This window comes from Bidens hawaiensis, unplaced genomic scaffold (assembly GCF_021521415.1).
Source record: "Bidens hawaiensis isolate Kalapana, Puna unplaced genomic scaffold, B.hawaiensis_p1.1 tig00022007_1, whole genome shotgun sequence".
NCBI classification, from domain to species: domain Eukaryota; kingdom Viridiplantae; phylum Streptophyta; class Magnoliopsida; order Asterales; family Asteraceae; genus Bidens; species Bidens hawaiensis.
In genome coordinates, this window is record NW_027493413.1 from 312,893 (window position 1) to 333,001 (window position 20,109).

Sequence of the window (20,109 nt, forward strand, 5' to 3'; positions counted from 1 at the left end):
TCTATTTATACCTCCTGTAATCATTCTTTGTTATTTACAATATATACACAATACAATTACCAAGTTCAACTGATCTCGTCTGATATAACTTGGAATATGGGTCACCGGGTAGATAGGCCTTGTCGGGTGTGGATTTCAGCTAGGGCTATAAACGAGCCGAGTCGAGTCGAGCTAGAGTGTGCTCGAGCTCGAACTTAATCGAGCTGGCTCGAGCTCGGCTCGTTTTCTTTATCGAGCTGAAAAATCAAGCTCGAGCCGGACTCCTTTAATTTTTTATTTTTTTATTTTATATTTTACAAATTTTAATATATAAAATACAAAAAATATAATTTTAACATACATATTATATAAAATTTATAAACTAGAGAATTTATAAACTTATTTGTTTTATTTTCGTTATTCTTTTATAAGATTTTAGGTATCGAGTGACATAATCTATGTATAATTTTTATTTATTTATTTCTTGGTATGATATTATTATATATAAATATTAAAATTTAGGGTTTAATCTAAACGAGCCAACGAGCCGAGCTAACGAGTGAGCCAAGACCGAGCCACGAGCCGAGCTGACCCTGGCTCGAGCTCGGCTCGTTTAGAAATCAAGCCGAGTCGAGTCGAGCTCATTTAGAATCGAGCTTTTTCGAGCCAAGCTTTATTCGAGCTATTTACGAGCGAGTTTCGAGCGAGCCACGAGCCGCGAGCTTTTTGAACAGCCCTAATTTCAGCTATACATGCGTGAGGCAGCAATATGGATCCATAAAGAAACTGGGAATCCTATTGATTGAGCGGCAAGGTGGCGGTGGCCACGGAGTTAGTTGTTTAGGGTAAATATCAACCGGGTTACACATGTATGAATATCTACTTGTCATTGGTTATTGACAAATGACACGTGTTCATGATGTGACTACACACATACTTGCTCTTTTTTGTTAACTGCACATGGATATGCCATGTGTCTTTTTGTTACATATAAATAAGTCACCTGGAAATGCAAATTGAAGTTATTGATGACACAAATACATATGTAAAATATACTATTGAACAATATACATGCACTATAGTATACATGTGTAGGTACATCAAAACTCTAAAACACGCTAGTAGCAATATTCCTACGTCAAAATACATTGGTGCAGCTTGAAAGAACTATCGATTTAATCATGTTTAGGTATGCAAAAACTCCATACTATATGAAGTAATATAAGTGCACATAAAAGTTGAAAAAAATAATTATTAAACAATGTTCATGCCACCAGGGAATGCATGTGCCAAAAATTTGGAGAAATTTAAAGATTTTCGACCTTTGGCTTCTCTAGTTTTTGTACTCACATGCTCCAAACATCACAAGCAGTTACATTCCTAAAACCTAGTAAGAAATTTATTTTAGTCAATAAACATGCAACACAAACCAAACCAATTTCTGGTGGTTTCACTTTAACCATGCATATAGAGTCCAACCAGAAACGGCATTTATTACAGAAACGTATACAATTATGAAAGAAAGAAAGAAAGAAAGAAAGAAAGGAATCCGACTAGCTTAGAAGAGGGGTAGGGCTGGCGGGAAACGCACGAGCATCCATTGTTTCTCATACACCACCAAATGCTCCCACCCGCTTTGCTCAAGCACAGATATTCTTTCTTCATAAAGCTTCTTCTTTCCATCTTCTTCAATCATCCCATTCACCACCTGCCCCCCCCATTTTTATGTTATTCATAACTACATGTTTACGCATATAAAGACACAAGACTAACAAAGTGTACCTTGAGTGCAGTGCCGAGTCTTCCACTATGTCGTTCACGTATCATCACAAGAGTCAAATACTTGGAGGACTTAGAGTCGGCCCATTTCTGCAGCTCTTTGAAAGTCTCTTCAAATAGATCAACAGAAGATGTCGATGATTGGCCATCGGGTTTATCCACAACCTCTGCATCCAAGTTAGCAGCCAACGCAGCCATCTCACCCTACACCATACAATAACACCATTGCTTAAATTATCTAACTGATACATTATTATATGAAAAAAATATTTTCAACAAGCATCTTGTTACTAGAATATTAATTAGTAACAATAACAATACCTTGAGGGACGCAACTTCCACTAAAGCTAAACCTTTTTGGTAAAGTGCTTCAACCAGTTGATCACGTATTGTCTCCATCTTCTTCGTTTTCTATAATCACAAGATAAATACAATCACCAAAAAGTTTGCATCGCTAAGACAAGAGATAATTTCACATTTAGCCAACAAGAAACAATAATATCTTGATATACCTCAAAATCTTCATCTTCAGGATCACCATTGATGGAAAGAAACTTTGCTAATTCGACTCTGTCAATACTGTCAACAACCTCATCTGCTGCAGCAATTATCTGTCACAGGGAAACCATTAAAATGCAATTCTTACAAAACAATAAAGCATATCATTCATTACCTCTTCATAATGGTGTGTTTTATCCTCAACTTCTTGGGATATCAATCCGTCCAATATTTGGGCCAGCAACGGAGTGTATTTTGGATATTCAGTCTATCAATATCATAAAAAACATTAAAAATGACTGTAAGTTTGCTGTAACCGTTACCTCTTTATTTTACTATTATAATGTCAAAACTTGATAAACAAAACCTTGAGTGTGATGCATAGTTTTTTCCATTCGGACCGTTCGTCATCAGTTCCTTGTTTTAGGCTTGCAAGAACCTTTATCTTTGCATCACGAACCTGGTCAACCAGAAACATGATAAATTATTTATTTTTAGCAAACCAAAAAAAAAAAGAAAAAAAAGGCACCTGTTCCTCTAAACGCTCCGATACACTTTTGGTTGAATTTTTGGAAGTAGAATTCTTTCCCTTATCCTCATCGGCCTGTCAAACAGATAAAGTTAGTAAGTATGATCTACAGTAAGATAAATAAAAAAGATTGATTGTATAATCATAACCTTATGTGGTGGGACTTGATAAGTTATCTGATATGATACCGGATTCTTTTCAGGGTCGTTTGCCTGATCTGACACCACAGTTGATGGCCTACCATATGAAATTGCTCCAAGTAGTACAGACCCTTCAGGAGAGTTCTGCAACAAATCAAGTTTAGTAAATCATCCCTGTTAGTTGTATTTAGTTATAATTAGGGTTTTAGCCCATATAATTGGTTAAAGCCCATTGGCCTTTTATGGGTTGTAAGTTAGGGTTTGCTTGTGTATATATAGATGTAGTCCCCTTGGTATTTCTCACACATTAAGTAATAAACATCTCTTTTCACTACCATAATTCTTTACATGGTATCAGAGCTACGGCTCTCGATCCAAATCCGCCATCTGATCTGATATAACATCCTGACAGCCGGCCCTAGATTTGAATCAAACTCCACTCGGTTTACCTTCTGCTCAGGTCACGAAATCTTTTTTCAAGACACTTTTTATCAACACCGCCCCTGCCATCATCATCTACACCCTTCGATTAGCCTCCCCTGAAAATCAGCCGCCAAACAGACGCCGCACGCGCCCCCACGCGCCGACCGCCTTCCGCCGCTGCTGCCAACGCGTGACGGCGCGTGACCCACCTTCGGGGCGCCGTACTTTTTCCAGATTTCTTATTTAACCCGCCCAGCCAGCCACTGCCGGAGTACTGTTACTGTTCACGCCGCATTTACTGTTCGCGACAAGTTACTGTTCACGCCTGAATAGTTACCGTTCACACCGGAATCTGTTTCCGACCACCACCTGCACTCGTTACTGTTCACAGTCAGAAGAGTACAATTTTTCAGTTTAGTGTATTACTATGGGCGAAAATAAATACACGTATACATTTACTAAGGAGGAGCATGATCTTATTCAACGGTTTCTTGCCTCGCAATTGCCTCATCCTCAAACCAACTCGGCACATCCAGGTAAACCTTCTAGCCTTGACTCATCATGGGTGATTGATTCTGGAGCCACACATCACATGACTGGGAATCGGGGTATTTTTTCTAGTCTTCAAAATGTTTCCCATGCACCGGTACGTCTTGCCGATGGATCTTCATGTCCCGTTCTCGGCATAGGATCCATCAGCAACTTGGAAAACCTAAAACTGTGTCCTATTCTATTTGTTCCTAAATTTCCTACCAGTCTTTGTTCAGTGAGTCAGATTACCAAACAAAACAACTGTTCTGTGACCTTTTACCCAACTCACTGCGTTTTTCATGAACTAGGAACAAACCGGGTAATTGGTACTGGTTTTGAATAAGGAGGTCTCTATCGTATATCCCCGTTTTCGCATCCTGTAGCAAACTTATGTGATTCCGCTGTCAGTGAGGCTCACTGTCGGTTAGGTCATTCCTCTACAACGGTTTGAGGCAAATGCGACCAGATTTACCACTTTCGTCTTTTAATTTTCATTGTGAGTCGTGTCAACTTAGTAAACATACCAGGCGTCCCTATCCCCCTAGAATGCCTAATCGAGTCAGTTTTTGTTTTGAACTTTTGCATTCTGATGTATGGGGTCCTTGCCCTATCAAATCTACGTTGGGTTTTGAATATTTTATTACCTTTATTGATGACTATTCTCGCACTACTTAGGTTTATTTGTTGAAATCTCGTAGTGAGGTATTTTCCATATTTCGAGAGTTTAATGCTTATGTTCAAAACCAATTTAACACCACCATTAAAACTTTACGATCTGATAATGCTAAGAATATTTTTCCACCGACTTTTCTTCATACTTAAAAACCAACGGCATTATTCATGAATCATCGTGTGCATATACATCTCAGGAAAATGGTGTCCGAACGCAAAAATCGTCACATATTGGATGTTGCTCGCACAATCATGATCCAATCACGTGTTCCTCATCGTTTTTGGGGAGATGCCGTTCTCACTGCCACATATCTGATTAACCGCATGCCCACACCCGTTCTTCATGGTAAAACACCGTTTTCTGTACTATTTCCCAACGATGATCCATTTCCTCTCGCACCTAAAGTATTTGGTTGCGTCGCCTATGTTCATGACCATCGTCCAAAAACCATCAAACTTGATCCCCGAGCCATTCGTTGTGTCTTTCTTGGTTACTCACGGGTTCAAAAAGGGTATCGGTGTTATAGCCCATCACTTCACCGATACTTTACTAGTGCCGATGTCACTTTTCATGAGTCATATCCTTACTTTCCCGAGTGTTCCACTCCTGTTTCTGACCCGTTTCCCAACCTCGATATACCCACATCTCCCTTCTTCCACACCATTCCTGTGTCGATTCCCTCCACCGATCCAATCTCTACTGATTCTGACCCACCGACAGAACCTCCGCCACTACTTTTCACATACGCTAGGCGAGGTAAGGGTCAAATATCAGAGACACTTGACTCACACCCCGGCCACAACATACCCTCAGATCTTCCGTCTGCATCTGAACAATCTACACCTCTCACTGATACATCCTTACCCGATCCGACACCTTTACCAGAAACTACCCCTACCCCTACCCCTGATACACCCGTTTATGATCCTCCTGGTGCACCACTACCCGATATACCTATTTCTTTTCGCAAAGAACCCAGGAAATGCACTCGTTACCCGATACAGGACTATGTTGCCTACACCCACCTCTCTCCTGAATCTCATGTGTACACCACTACTCTTGATTCCTACCCGATTCCCAGAAATGTGACGAGCGCTCTCGCTCACCCAGGATGGCGACAGGCTATGGAAGATGAAATTGGGGCTCTAAGGTCCAATCATACATGGAATCTTGAAACACTTCCTAAAGGGAAGCGTATTGTTGGTTGTCGTTGGGTGTTTACAGTTAAACTACACCCGGACGGCTCCTTACACCGCTTAAAGGCTCGGTTGGTCGCAAAAGGGTATTCTCAGGCATATGGCATTGATTATGATGAAACCTTCTCGCCGGTTGCTAAAATGCCATCTTTCCGTATTTGTATCGCTCTTGCTGCCATTAATCATTGGCCGCTCCACCAGCTTGATGTCAAGAACGCCTTTCTAAATGGTGTTCTTGAGGAGGAGGTATATATGGAGCAGCCACCAGGGTTCATTGTTGAGGAGTAGGCCTCGAAAGTTTGCAGACTACGTCGTTCTCTATATGGACTTAAATAGTCTCCCGGGGCATGGTTTGGTCGATTCTCTAGTGTTATGGGACAGTTTAGGATGACTCGTAGTGCCTATGATTACTCAATCTTCTTTAGACACTAGAAAAGAAAGCGGATTATTGTAGTTGTTTATGTGGATGACATTATAATCACAGGTGATAACGAGGTCGGGATCACCGAACTCAAGCAGTTTCTTCAGTCTCAGTTTCAGGTCAGCGACTTAGGTCGATTGAGGTATTTCCTTGGCATAGAAGTATCTCGCTCTCCACAAGGAATACTTCTCTCCCAACGAAAGTATGTCCTTGATATGTTGACTGAATGTGGCTTACTGGGTTGTAAACCTGTTGATACCCCAATGCTTCCTACAAAGAAACTCCTCTCAAAGGAAAGGGATCCAATGAAAGATCCTGAGCGATACAGACGGTTGGTTGGTAAACTTAATTATTTAACCGTCACACGACCGGATATCTCCTTTACTGTCAGTGTTCTGAGCCAATTTATGGCTGCACCATACACCGGTCACTGGGATGCTGCCCTTCGTGTCTTAAGATATCTTAAGACCTCACCTGGTTTGGGTATATTATACTCCGATCAGGGTCATTGTCGTGTGGGTGCCTTCACAGAAGAAGGATATGGTCGGATATCAGGGTTTTCAGATGCAGATTGGGCAGGTTGTCCGATCTCTCGACGATCTACCACCGGATATTGTGTGTTTGTTGGAGAAAATCTTGTATCATGGAAGAAGCAACACACGGTTTCCAGATCAAGTGCCGAATCAGAGTATAGAGTCATGGCAGATGTAACATCAGAGATGACATGGGTACGTAGTCTTCTCATAGAGCTCGGGGTTGTTTCTAATGACTTGATGCGGTTATACTGTGATAGTCAATCAGCCATCCACATAGCCAAGAATCAAGTATTTCATGAGAGGACAAAACATATTGAGGTCGACTGCCACCTTATCAGAGATCGAGTAGTAGGCACACAAACTGATCCTCCATCCATTCAACCAGTTCATGTGAAGACAAACTTTCAGCTAGCAGACATTCTAACTAAACCGCTCCGGAAAGCTCAGATAGATTTTATTTGTAACAAGTTGGGCATGATTAACATCTATGCTCCAACTTGAAGAGGAGTGTTGTATTTAGTTATAATTAGGGTTTTAGCCCATGTAATTGGTTAAAGCCCATGGACCTTTTATGGGTTGTAAGTTAGGGTTTGCTTGTGTATATATAGATGTAGTCCCCTTTGTATTTCCTACACATTAAGTAATAAACATCTCTTTTCACTACCATAATCCCTTTCTTTACAATCCACTTCATGTATATCTAATATCATTAGCACAAACAGAAAATATTGGTTTAATTGCTAGCTTACCTTTGGAAGCTTGTCCTTACTGGGAGGCCCTATGTAAAAGGCTTCTTTTGATCTACAGGATAAAACATAGGAGTCATTAAATGCCAATCATACAAAGATGAGGGGGTAAAGATGGAGAGAGGACAAACCCAGGGTCTAATGTTGATGTTTTGTAACTACCGGTACCCGTGACTGGACCATCTGGTTGAGTATAGAAGCTCAATTGCACAGCCTCCTATTAGAAGTTTATAACATTAAATGGAAAACATACAAACATTAGTACCAAAAATATATAGTTTGCATGGCATCTCACATATACCTTCTCCAATTTTCTTTCAATGAACAAGACTAATTGCTTCAACTTCTCCAAGTATTGCACATTCTCATGTCTGAAAAATTCAGAAATTTCAATATATAAGCAACTCATTAACTTTATAAGCGCATATATATAAGCATTTAAGAGGGAATCATACCTCAAGTGCAGTTGTAAAGTGTAATCACCTTTGGGCAATTTTGCATAATCTGGGTAGACATCACCCATTGCATATACACGCTATATACAATAAATGGAAAAGAAATAGAAAATATTAAGTGAACAAAACAAGATGATGAATTATATATGCAGTTGAAAAAAAATATACCTTATTTGAATCTGATATCATATAAAACTGGGATTCAAACTTGCTATCATAGATACGATTGTTAAGTAAGGGTATCTGTGGTTTTACTTCAGCAGCATCTTCTAACTTGAACTTGTAACTGCAGCACAAGGCATTAATGATATATAATTCAAAAAATAACTAAGTTAAGAGGAACAAGAGAGAAAATTCAACCAAAACGTACGTCAAAGTCAATGCAAGTATCTGTTTTCCAGATGGTAATTTATCTCGATCTGCTGAAAGAGCACTCAGTTTTGAATCAACAGGACGATAAGGGACTCTAATCTGCAGTATGATTTTGGATACATGAATTTCTTTAGTACCAAACACACACGAACAAAATTATACTAATTGATTTATGAATGAAATATGTTGTACCTTGTTTAGCTTGGCGGTAGGAGCAAGTTTCTCAGATGATAATAAAGCTTGGGCTTCGACTCTAACAGGTGCTTCACTTCCATCAAGGATCACTTCATCTTTGTTAACATCTATCCCATGGAACGCAATCTAAATATTAACATAGAAACAATCAGTAAAAAGCCCATACGATACAATATTTAAAATGATTACAGAGAAACATAAACAAAACATGTAACCTCAAATTCTACAACAGCAGGTTCATTACTTCCTACACCACTGGACCAGAATTGAGCTATCACTAACTCCATCGTACGACCACCCTCCACAGAAAAGGTAAAGCTTTTTGTAGATGGAGATGAAAATACTGCATTACTTTCCCACTTGATAGGCCTTTTTAATGGTGAGATCTGTAGATTTGAAAGAAAGTCAATGTAGAATCTGTTAGAAGTGTCACCTCTAGTTATGCCACATACCTGTACTGCGTCAATGTAGAATCTTCTAGAGGTGTCAAACCCTGATGTGCGCATGGTAGCCTCAACCCAAGTAGCCCCATATGGAACCTTAATGAACTTGCGTTCAATATGGCCTGTTGAAGCAATATATGGTAAAACAAGAAAACAGTTATACCACACAATATATGTAAGCAGTTTCACAAATTATCATCAGTGTACAAACCCACCTGGCTGGAAAGACAATCCAGAAAATGTAATTATAGGAGGTTGAGTTTTCACAATTTTTGGCTTGGTTATAGTAACGGGTATTCGGAAAAGAGGACCACGCCAAGGGTTGTTACAGTCTATTCCACACACTTCAAAATAATGTAAACCGTCACTAAGCTTCGTGGGGTCTACAACCACACTGGTAGAAAGAAACAAAAGATTAGCAGAAATTACAAAATGCAAAATTTGAAGTAGAGAAACGGTTATATTACTTGAAACTACGGCCATTGTAAGTGAGAAGGAGATAATCTGGAGCTCTAACCACTTCTTTTCCAGTAGAACGTAACTCAATACACTCTTCAAATGGGACTAACTGTTCTAAGTTACTTGCACCTTCATGAAATTGTGGGTCAACTTGCACTGTCCACTGTTTCAATAGACATATGTGAATGGTTATAAGGCTGGCTCATTTTAGGATGTTTTTAAAACTACATAATGATGTGAAGTGATTTTAATTAAAATATAATAGTCACCTCAGTAGATTGATCACAGTAGCTAGATTCTCTTAAGTATATGCCTCGCAATGTTGATGATGCTGCAATCGATTGAAAGAGCTAATCAGGGCTTGATATTTGAAATATACAATAAGTTTAAGAAAGAATTGAACCTACTTGTTTTTCCTGCTTGACTAATGCTTATCTTATACCAAATGCATGGTAAATCAGCTGCTTTCTGAGCATACTCAAAGGCCCTGAAAGGAAGTCACTTGTAAGAAATTATATATAAAAAAAATAATTAAATAATGCATGAAATTGAATCTAACTTGTCAACTTGAATAAGGCCATGTCCATTAGATAGTTTATCTTCGGGCAAACAGCCAATTGGTGCACAAGTATTCTCAAGGGCCTTCCTGACACTATAAGGACTCACTTGAATCCCCTTAGCCTGCATCATGTTATCTTATGTTATATGAATTTACAACAAAAGAAAAAAGTTATGTATCTTAAAACAGTTAAAAGACACTGATACCTTCATTGCACTGATAATCAGAGCTACTCCACCGCATGCAGATGGGGATGACATGGATGTACCTGAAAACAGTTAAAAAGTCAGTTGTAGTGAGACTGAGAGAACGTAGGTAAACTTCATTAGTTATGATTTCGCTAACTAATACAAAAGAGATACTAGCTACCTATATATACTATGAATACATACAAGGAACTAACATGAACACAGGTCAAACAGTCAACACACTGATAGTACCATTCATGAGCTGACGTCGCTGGAGAGTCCATGTAGGAACAGGGGCCACCGCCCCACCAGGAGCACTCACATATACACCAAGATCCCCGTCAGCAGTGGGCCCCCGACTAGACCTGTCATTTCACATTTCATTAAGCATGTTCATAGGAGACACGGTACAAATTACATCATAAACTAAAGGGGATGGTTGACACGACCCAAACCCAGCACGAAACAATAACAGGTTTTGGGTCGACTATCACGACCCGATTATTCAAGTTGACTTGTTAACCTGTTTAAGTATTTAAAAAACTTTTATACTTATATTTCTAAAAAAAACAAAAAAACTCATATTACTCATTTTTCTCTACCGACTCTATATTTTATATCCATTTTGTTTTAAAAAAATTTTAACAATTTTTTTAGATAAATTTGTTAAACGTGTCGTGTTCGGGTCGGCCCAAATTATGTGTGCAGGATAGGGTTGAAATCTTTTACACGAATAATAATGCGGGTCGGGTTCGGATTGCACAATTCAACCTACCACCCCTCAAAGTGGCTTGGGTAATGGGTTGTGTAATGGAGCGAAATGGGTTCCAGCAAAACAGCTCGGGTCAATCAGGTAATTTACAAACACTTGATGCATATCAACACATTTCGCTTTCAATAAAGAAGTAAGAAAGTTCGACCTTTGTCGGCTAGCTAGGAAGGCTAAAAGCTAAAAGCAAAGTCCCCGTAACTGCCTGCGAATTGACTTTATTATAAAAACAAATGTAACCTAAGAGTTTGATAACTATCAATCAACACTTGGGCCGCTTTCAACCCAATTAACCTCCTCGACCCGTTAAAGTTAAAATATAACCCAGATCAACCTTTAATATAGATTGAGAGAGCATTCAATAGTTTCCTCCAAAAACAAAACGTTACCAAGTGTACTCAAGCCCTTCAGGAGGAGCCTCAACTAAAGCATGAGCTCCAGCAGCCATAGCAGGAGAGACATAAGCACCAATTCCTATTATGCTTGATGTGGTGCCACCTGGCGCACCCAGAGTGGTCAATGCAGGCCCATTGTTGCCAGCACTACTAACAAACACTACACGGTACTTGTTTACCACCTGCATTCAATAATAATTTCCTGTAAACGACAAATAAACAAACAAAACCGCATTCAAGAAATTTAATTATTTTTAGGTTATGACCTCATCAACAAGCTCCACAAAACGACCATAATCCGGAAACATCGTATATTCTCCATAGCTCATGTTGATAACATCACATTTGTGCTGAAAAGATCCAAAACAAATTAATTTACAAAATTATTTGTATAAAGTTGAATACAATAAGAGTTATGATACCTCCACAACAGCAATTAATGCACGTGTCAAGCCCGTTCCAGTTTCCATTGAGCCTAAGCGTGAGTCACCTATCTTACATGAAACTATCTGTGCTCCAGGGGCAACTCCATTGAGCAATGGTTCCTGTAAGTTCACATAAAATTTAGTGAGCATGTGGTCATGAATAGATTAGATTAAAACAGAGCATAAATTTAAGATCATACCTTTGGGTGGAAAGCACTGGTAATACCAGCAACATGAGTGCCATGTGGCGAACTATCAGTTACTATGCTCAAAATATTACCTTTGTTATAAACATTGGTTACGAATGTACAAGCATCCAACTTGCTAAATACACCATACTTTCGCTCAATCCTGCAAAATTATCTGTGTTATATTATTTGTAATATGGAACTGATAATCTGATTATTGCAAACTGAGGGCACAATGATCAGTATAATAAATCAATATCACATAAAGTACAACTAAGCTTGAGAAAAAGAGAAGAAAAAGTGTCAAAAGTCAGCAAGTATACTTGAAATTAGTTAAGGGAACAAAATCAGTAAGTTTCCCACAACTAGAATCACCCTCAAAATTCTGTGTGTCAAGAGCCACCCTCCACACTTCTCCATCATGCCAGACAACAGCATCAATAACAGGCCCCTTGTCATCATAGCTCTAACATATACCAACACAGATGCACATAAATATAAATACGTTTGAAAACATAGACGGAAGAAACTTTAAATTTAAGATATAGCACTGACGTCTGGTTGTTTCTTCAAATAATCAACTCGATCTTGAAGGTCTGCACGAGTCTTTTTCAAATTTACCTCATCAACCTTAGTGTGCTTCTGAAGTTAGAAAATTTGTTAGACGCCATAATAATATAAACTTACAATCACTTTATATGATAATAAAATAATGAACTGGTAGGAACAACCTTGTCAAACTCTTCAAGTTGCTTCACAGCCTCGGCTATTGCTTCCTGATTCTTCTCATCCCACTTTTTCTTTCTTTCTTTCTGCTCCATGTTACAAATTTCACACAAACAAAAATAAGAAAACAGTTACATTATTTCTTGTTAACTATATGAATAGTGCTCTCAGACCAATCGCAAGTAAGACCCACCTTCAAACGAGATACTAGTGTGTCTGTAAGAAGCTCATATATCAACTTGTATCCCACATGCCACTCCCCAGAAGGATTCTTCCAAGAAGGATTTATAGTAAGAGAAGCCCCTAAAACATAATCATTCAAAAGAATCAATCAAATATCTTAAAAGTGGTATATATTCAACTTCAAGCTACTCATTTAAATCAATATAACTACCAACCTGATGCACCACGAATACAGCCATTTTCATCAGCCTTTACAACAGCTGATGTATCAACATCACCACTCCCAGTGCTGCGAGAAAAGAAAATATTTAGTTAAGTAAAAATAATATCACCAAGGGAAGAAATATAACAAAACTGATTGGATTCAGAAGGATACCAATCGATGACATCCAGGACTTTTGGTTTGCCATCTGAGGTCACGTGTAATCCTGCTGCAGCTGGATCAACACCAGAATCTGAAAGCAGAAAAATAGCATAAAGATGAAGAGCTTTCACTTGCAGAAAATCAATCAAGAAAGATTAAAGGTCCATCCAATTACGTTCTAGAACTAAATAATACATCATCATGCTAATATTCTGGATATCATATCATACTGTTGGGAATAAACAACTAAACCAGACAACTGAAGAACAGTAACGATTATTCTGTTCAGTCATCATGTCTTCAGTTTGATATATTTAGACAGTTACTTCTTCAGTTGAAGTTGATCAATTTAGACGGCTACTTCTTCGATTTTAGATATGTTAAACTGACATTTATATATGTGTAGTATGAATCACAATGATTTCGATTTACATAATCATTTTATTCAATTCGCGATCATTTGTTCCTACGCCACGTTTAATCTATAAAACATACGTAATAACTAAATATCTTCACACAATCTAAACACAGATGTCGATTAAGCTACAGATTCAATCTCCACACTCACTAATTAATCGGTAATCATTACCTTGAATTGCTTTCAACTACGAATCATCATTCATTTCAAAGGTCAACAATAACTAAACCTAATAACTGATTATTTATTCTGTTCAGTCATCACGTCTTCAATTGATCTATTTACACGGTTACTTGTTCAGTTTTAGTTAGGTTTAGACAGTTATTTCTATAGTTTTAGATATGTTAAACTGATACAACGATTTCAATTCACCTCATCACTTGATTCAACTCACGATCATTGATTCATACTCTACTATTCATCGATCAAACATATATAATAACTAAACATTTCAGATAGGTTTAGACAGTTATACGTGTTAAACTGATATCTATCTCTGCTTAACACGAAACGCCTCGAATTCGATTCACCTAATCATTTCATTCAATTCGCAATCATTTGTTCACACTCTACGATTCATCTATCAACCATAAGTAACAACTAAACATCTTCTCACAATCTAAACACAGACACACTCGATTCAGTTATAGTCTACTAATTATTATTATTATTATTATTATTCAATATCAGAGGTCAGCGATAACGAAAACCTAATTAATAATAACATATAATACCGAAAATAGCAACGACAACACCGCGGCCGTCGAACTCGGGATGCGCGTCAACAAAGCGATCGGCAGCGGTCTCTTTCTTCGGCATGAGAGAAGCGAGAAACGACGCTTCGTTGAGCTTAAACTTCCTCAAAGCGCCATTGTTATTGTTATCGTTATCTATCTCCGGTGAACCTGCAGGCATTGCAACACTTGTCTTGCTCGGTAAGTTTGTACGTTTACTATTGGGCGTCGTAACGAGATGAGGTGAGAGAAATGGCGAAGAATAACTATAAAATGATAATGAGTGTAATGACACGTATGGTCCTTTAAGTGTACATGATGGTTGCATTACTTAATGATGAGTGCAAGGGTGTTTTTGTAATTTAGTGGGGTGCAGGTGGATGACGGTGATGAGGGGTTTGTTGCGGTGGGTTTGGATGTTGTTTGAAAATGTGAGTTACGGGTTCCACTGGATTCGGTTTTCCATACATCATCATCTTCCTATCGGAGGTACTGTGGGTCTCGCCTTACCTTGAGTCTATAAATTTCCTTGTGACGTGGGTTTGCATTATCTACAAATGTGTTTGGAAAATACAAGAAGTTTAAGGCCCTGTTTGTTTTTGCATCTTTTCTCTGAATATAAGAAAACGTCAAATTCGGTCAGACGTAATCAGACGTGGGGCTGTTTGGTTTTTTTTCTGGCAATAAGAGGTTCAGCGTCTTAATAGCACCTGAACCAATAAGAGCTTTTAGTGGGCCTGAAAACCTCTTAACCCAAAAAAACATACGTTTGTCTCCGGCCTCCATTAACTTCTAACCCGGAGACTAGGCTCCATCTCCGACGACTAGAGGTTCGTCTCTAGCCTCCACCTCTTAATGATTCAGATTTCAAACATGTGAACCACCTCTTAACATTCAGATGTGGTATTCAGATTCAGACTTAAATCTCTAAAAAAAACAAACAGGGCCTAAGTTTGTTATGTGTTTATGCTAGTATACTGGTTATAGTTATATTCATCATAATAATTCCAAAAATGAACTTCAACCATTGCTTGCCTATTCAATTACCTTGATCTCCTCGTCTCCCGTAAGAAGCAAACATGAATTTGGACAAAAATTAGAAATAGGTGATACTCAAATTTAATACAAAACTTTATAAATGAAAAGTTTTATACTTATAAAAGTTGTTCTAGGTAGCTTACATGTTTACATCTATCTTTGTACAAAGTTCCCGTGCAAATGATAAATGCCCTAAAAAGTATTAAAAGAAGCTTTTTTGGGCAAGCAATAATCACAGTTTTAAGACTATGCTTATCGATCATCAAAAAGTTGGATAGGTAATCAATGACTTTGAAGCAAAAACTTAATTTTTTTATTGGTGATTGATTCTCAAAGCCCTTAGCAACCTGGTCTTCCATGACAATCTAGGTTGCAACGCCTTTGCATGTCAAATGTCATATATTTATCGGCTCATGTTTTGTTTTCCTATTTTTTATATAAAAATTAATTTCACATATAATTTAAGTGTTGTTTAATAGTTTATAATATAATATTTAACATTTCTACAAATCTAAAAGCATGGTTTTTTTTTTCTTGTTTTTTATTGTTTAACATTTGATATAATTTTTATTAAAGAGGGTCTTTCAGAATACGAGATTATATGCATGACGTAGACGAGACCAGGTTCACGAAAACCCATTGAATTTCGAATTTTATGTAGAAAAGCTATATAAAACTGAGAGTGAACTCATATATATTTTGTGAGTGAACTTAAATTGAAACTCTGATTAGATGGTAAACTTCCCTACTTCTTATTTTGAGAACCCGGGTTCGATTCGTAGTCCCAACATGTTATTTTCTTCTTCTTTTTTCCCCATTCAACGCTGAACAACCATAATGTTATTTTATTTGTTCCCTATTTAACGCAGAACAACCATATTATAATTGTGTAAGTTATTTTGTGGAAATGGGTATAAAAATTAAAAAATGTAATATACATATTACAATTATTTGTAATTAAATATATGTTATTAACAATTCATCGTAATCAACGTGTCGTTAGAACAAAATATTTGCTAATCCATTAGAACCCGCTAAACTTTTTTTTCTTTGGACCACCAGTGGGGTGGTGGTCGATTGACAAAGAACTCGTTAAACTTAATCCATTAGAATTGGATAGTTATTCCGTTTTTCTTATAAGTTATTAGACTTCGGTCCGTGAGAACCAATAGTAGTCTTCTTAAAAAAACATAAAAATGGCATATGATTCAATTTGTAATGTTTTGATTTTAGGATGGGTATAGATATAAATCTGTAATTTATATATCTTTGTCATCTACTGCATTCTTAAGAACAATCTTACCAACACAAATTACATGTTTGGTAGTAATATCATAGGATTAATCATAGATATTTTGCAATATAAGTTTAAAATTACTAATAACTAGTGATTTAACGCGCGTTGCGCGGTAAAGTCGGTCGGTAAAAGTCGGGTGTCGTAAAGGGGAGTCAATGCGAATTTAGTCAATATTAGCTACATTCGGTACGGTATTGAAACTAAAACAAATTGAAAACAACAAATAAATATAAAAATTGAGGTATGCCAATGGGGTAGCGTCGGTTGGTCCAGGACGACAACAGCGAGTCAACGCGAATCTAGTCGATAATTGCTACATTCGTTATGGTATTGGAACTAAAACAAAATGAAAACAAAAAATAAAGATATAGGTGAGCCACTGGGTAGCGTCAGTCAGGCCCGATCGCTGAGACAATGACTCAACAACACTCGTATAACATATTATAATTTTTTTGTTAACAAATTTAAAACAATGTTTATTCGGTCGGTAAACCCGGTCGTTACACAAAAAACATAAATAACACAATTATAAAAAAATATAACAATCTTTTGCTGCTTTAAGGAGTCGAACCTGCGCCCAAAACCGCACAAACGGTCGGTAAACCCAGTCATTACACAAAAACATAAATAACACAATTAAAAAAAATGTAACGATCTTTTGCTGCTTTAGGGAGTCGAACCTGCGCCCAAAACCGGCAAAAACATCTTTCCTTACCAACATAACCACTCAGCCAACTCCAATACTTGTTTCTTTTTTCAAAACCATTAATACATATATAAAAACAGAAAGTAACCATTTTGTGACACCAACTTTCTCTTTTACTCTATAAAAATAATTGAAATGACTCCAAATTCTACACTATTAAACATATATGATATGAGATTAATGTTATCATGAGCTAACTAAAACTGATTCTAGGTTCTTTTTTTCATGCTTCGATATGAATCTTTCTCGCAATGTTATTATTAATAATGTAAATGTATCCATGTTTTTAGTTCACTGTGAAGCACGGGTATTATACTAGTAATGTCTAAATTTGATTTGTAGACATTATTACTGCCGCAAGTGCTCTATTGGGCCACTTGGCGGCACCGAACTGGTTCGTAAATTTTATTCTTTTTTAGTTCAGTCACCATAACGAGCGTAACGAAAACTGATCGAACGCCATTTTTTTAGTTTCAGTATCATAACAAACATGACTGAAACCGACTGAATTCCCATAGACTCACTGCCTCAACGTCCGGGATCGACAAATGTCAGGTTTTACCAACGCTCGAGTTTTACCGACCGATGCCACCACATTTGTATATCTCAAATTTTATAATTTTTTTGGTTTTAATTATGGTTTTAATTCTGATACAATAACGCACGTCACCGAAACCGACTGAATTCGCGTCGACTTACCGACTCAACGCTTGGGTTTTAACACCGTTTGAGTTTTACCAACCTGCCTGGCGCAACGCGCCGGGTAATAAACTAATTATGAATATTAAGAGTTCTAATGAGAATGTTTTTGTTATTCGTATTTTTATTATCGGATAAAATTTAACCAACTCGAACCGTCAAAATGACCCAAAACGTCAAACCGACCTGAAGAGTGAGCCCCACTGGAAGATATCCCAGGATCCGCCACTGATTATATGAGTTTATAAGTTTTTTTTTGGTTAACTTGTAAATATCTATTAGGTTCGAAATGCAATCATTATTTTAAAAAATAATCGTAAATCATACTTATGTAATAAAAATTCGTGTTGCGATGAGTTGTGACGAGTGTAACAATGTGAGTTGGGTTGTATAAATGAAAGAAAAATTAACTTTTTAATAAATGTTAAGTTGGAAGAGGTTATGAATGTGGAAGGATATATCATTAGCCAAAGGACTCGGTAGTCTCGGTATTGGTAGTATAAGGGCAGATAACTTTGCCTTGTATATGGACATTCAAATGTGAGCCGAATATTAAGAGGTCTAATTAGAATTTTTGTTTTTGTTATTCGTATTTTTATTATCGGTTAAAATTTAACCGAAACGAACCGTCAAATGACCCGAAACGTCAAACCGACCCGAAGAGTGAACCCACCAGAAAATATCCCTGAATTCGCCACTGATTATATGAGTTTATAAGTTTTCTTTTTGGTCAACTTATTAATATTTATTAGGTTCGAAATGCAATCGTTATTTTAAAAACTAATCATAAATCATATTTATATAATAAAAATTTGCGTTTTGGGATTAGTTGTGAACGAGTGCGATAGTGTGAGTTGGGTTGTATAAATGAAAGAAAAATGAACTTTTTAGAATGTGGGAGAGGATATCATTAGCCAAAGGACTCGATAGTCTCGGTATTGGTAGTATAAGGGCAGTCAACTTTACCTTGTATATGAACATTCAATTGCGAGCCAAATATTAAGAGTTCTAATGATGATGTTTTTTTTGTTATTCGTATTTTTATTATCCGATAAAATTTAACCGACTCGAACCGTCAAATGATCCGAAACGTCAAACCGACCCGAAGAGTGATACCACCGGAAAGTATCCCTGGATTCACCACTGATTATATGAGTTTATAAGTTTTGGGTTTTTGGTTAACTTATAAAAAGTGCAATCATTATTATAAAAAATAATCGTAAATTACATATTTATATAATAAAAAATTGCGTTGGGATGAGTTGTGAACAAGTGTGACAATGTGAGTTTGGTTGTATAAATGAAAGAAATGTTCACTTTTTAAGAAATGTTGAGTTGGAAGAGGTTGTGAATGTGGGAGAGGATATCATTAGCCAAAGGACTCGGTAGTCTCGGTATTGGTAGTATAAGGGCAAACAACTTTACCTTGTATATGGACATTCAAATGCGAGCCGAATATTAAGAACTCTAATGACAATGTTTGTTTTTTGTTATTCGTATTTTTATTATCGGATAAAATTTAACCGACTCGAACCGTCAAATGACCCGAAACGTCAAACCGACCCTAAGAGTGAACCCACTGGAAAATATCTCTGGATCCGCCACTGATTATATGAGTTTATAAGTTTTCTTTTTGGTTAAGTTATAAATATTTATTAGGTTCGAAATGTAATCATTGTTATAAAAAATAATCGTAAATCATATTTATATAATAAAAAGTTGCGTTGGGATGAGTTGTGAACGAGTGTGACAATGTGAGTTGGGTCGTATAAATGAAAGAAAAAATAACTTTTTAATAAATGTTGAGTTGGAAGAGGTTATGAATGTGGGAGAGGATATCATTAGCCAAAGGACTCAGTTGTCACACCCCGACTTAGGGCCTAGGCGTGTGACCAATAATTGTTACATGTTTTGTAAATATATCAGAGTTAAGCGGAAGTCTTTTATTTATAATAAAATATTAATATACTTTTGAAATAACAATTTAATTGTAAATAATAAAACATTTAACTTATTTGGAAAGCTTCTCGAATAATACATATTCG

General features: G+C 37.1%; 1 protein-coding gene across 1 annotated transcript; it reads right to left on the reverse strand.

Moving 5' to 3' along the window:
• Positions 1–1,409: 1,409 nt before the first annotated feature.
• LOC143564494 (tripeptidyl-peptidase 2-like) lies at positions 1,410–14,784 on the reverse strand. Its single transcript, XM_077051754.1, has 35 exons — positions 14,325–14,784; positions 13,185–13,263; positions 13,024–13,097; positions 12,819–12,928; positions 12,631–12,711; positions 12,455–12,541; positions 12,223–12,365; positions 11,912–12,062; positions 11,709–11,831; positions 11,553–11,636; positions 11,281–11,468; positions 10,375–10,487; positions 10,141–10,202; positions 9,935–10,056; positions 9,783–9,862; positions 9,645–9,706; positions 9,384–9,538; positions 9,132–9,310; positions 8,926–9,038; positions 8,689–8,859; positions 8,471–8,599; positions 8,277–8,377; positions 8,075–8,192; positions 7,907–7,986; positions 7,753–7,822; positions 7,583–7,668; positions 7,455–7,506; positions 2,935–3,069; positions 2,786–2,860; positions 2,624–2,716; positions 2,432–2,524; positions 2,271–2,369; positions 2,080–2,169; positions 1,762–1,962; positions 1,410–1,687 (listed from the first exon to the last, which is right to left on the reverse strand). The coding sequence occupies exons 1-35, from the start codon at positions 14,650–14,652 to the stop codon at positions 1,538–1,540; spliced, it is 4,077 nt and encodes a 1,358-aa protein (XP_076907869.1). The 5' UTR covers positions 14,653–14,784; the 3' UTR covers positions 1,410–1,537.
• Between the last annotated feature and the right edge of the window lie 5,325 nt (positions 14,785–20,109).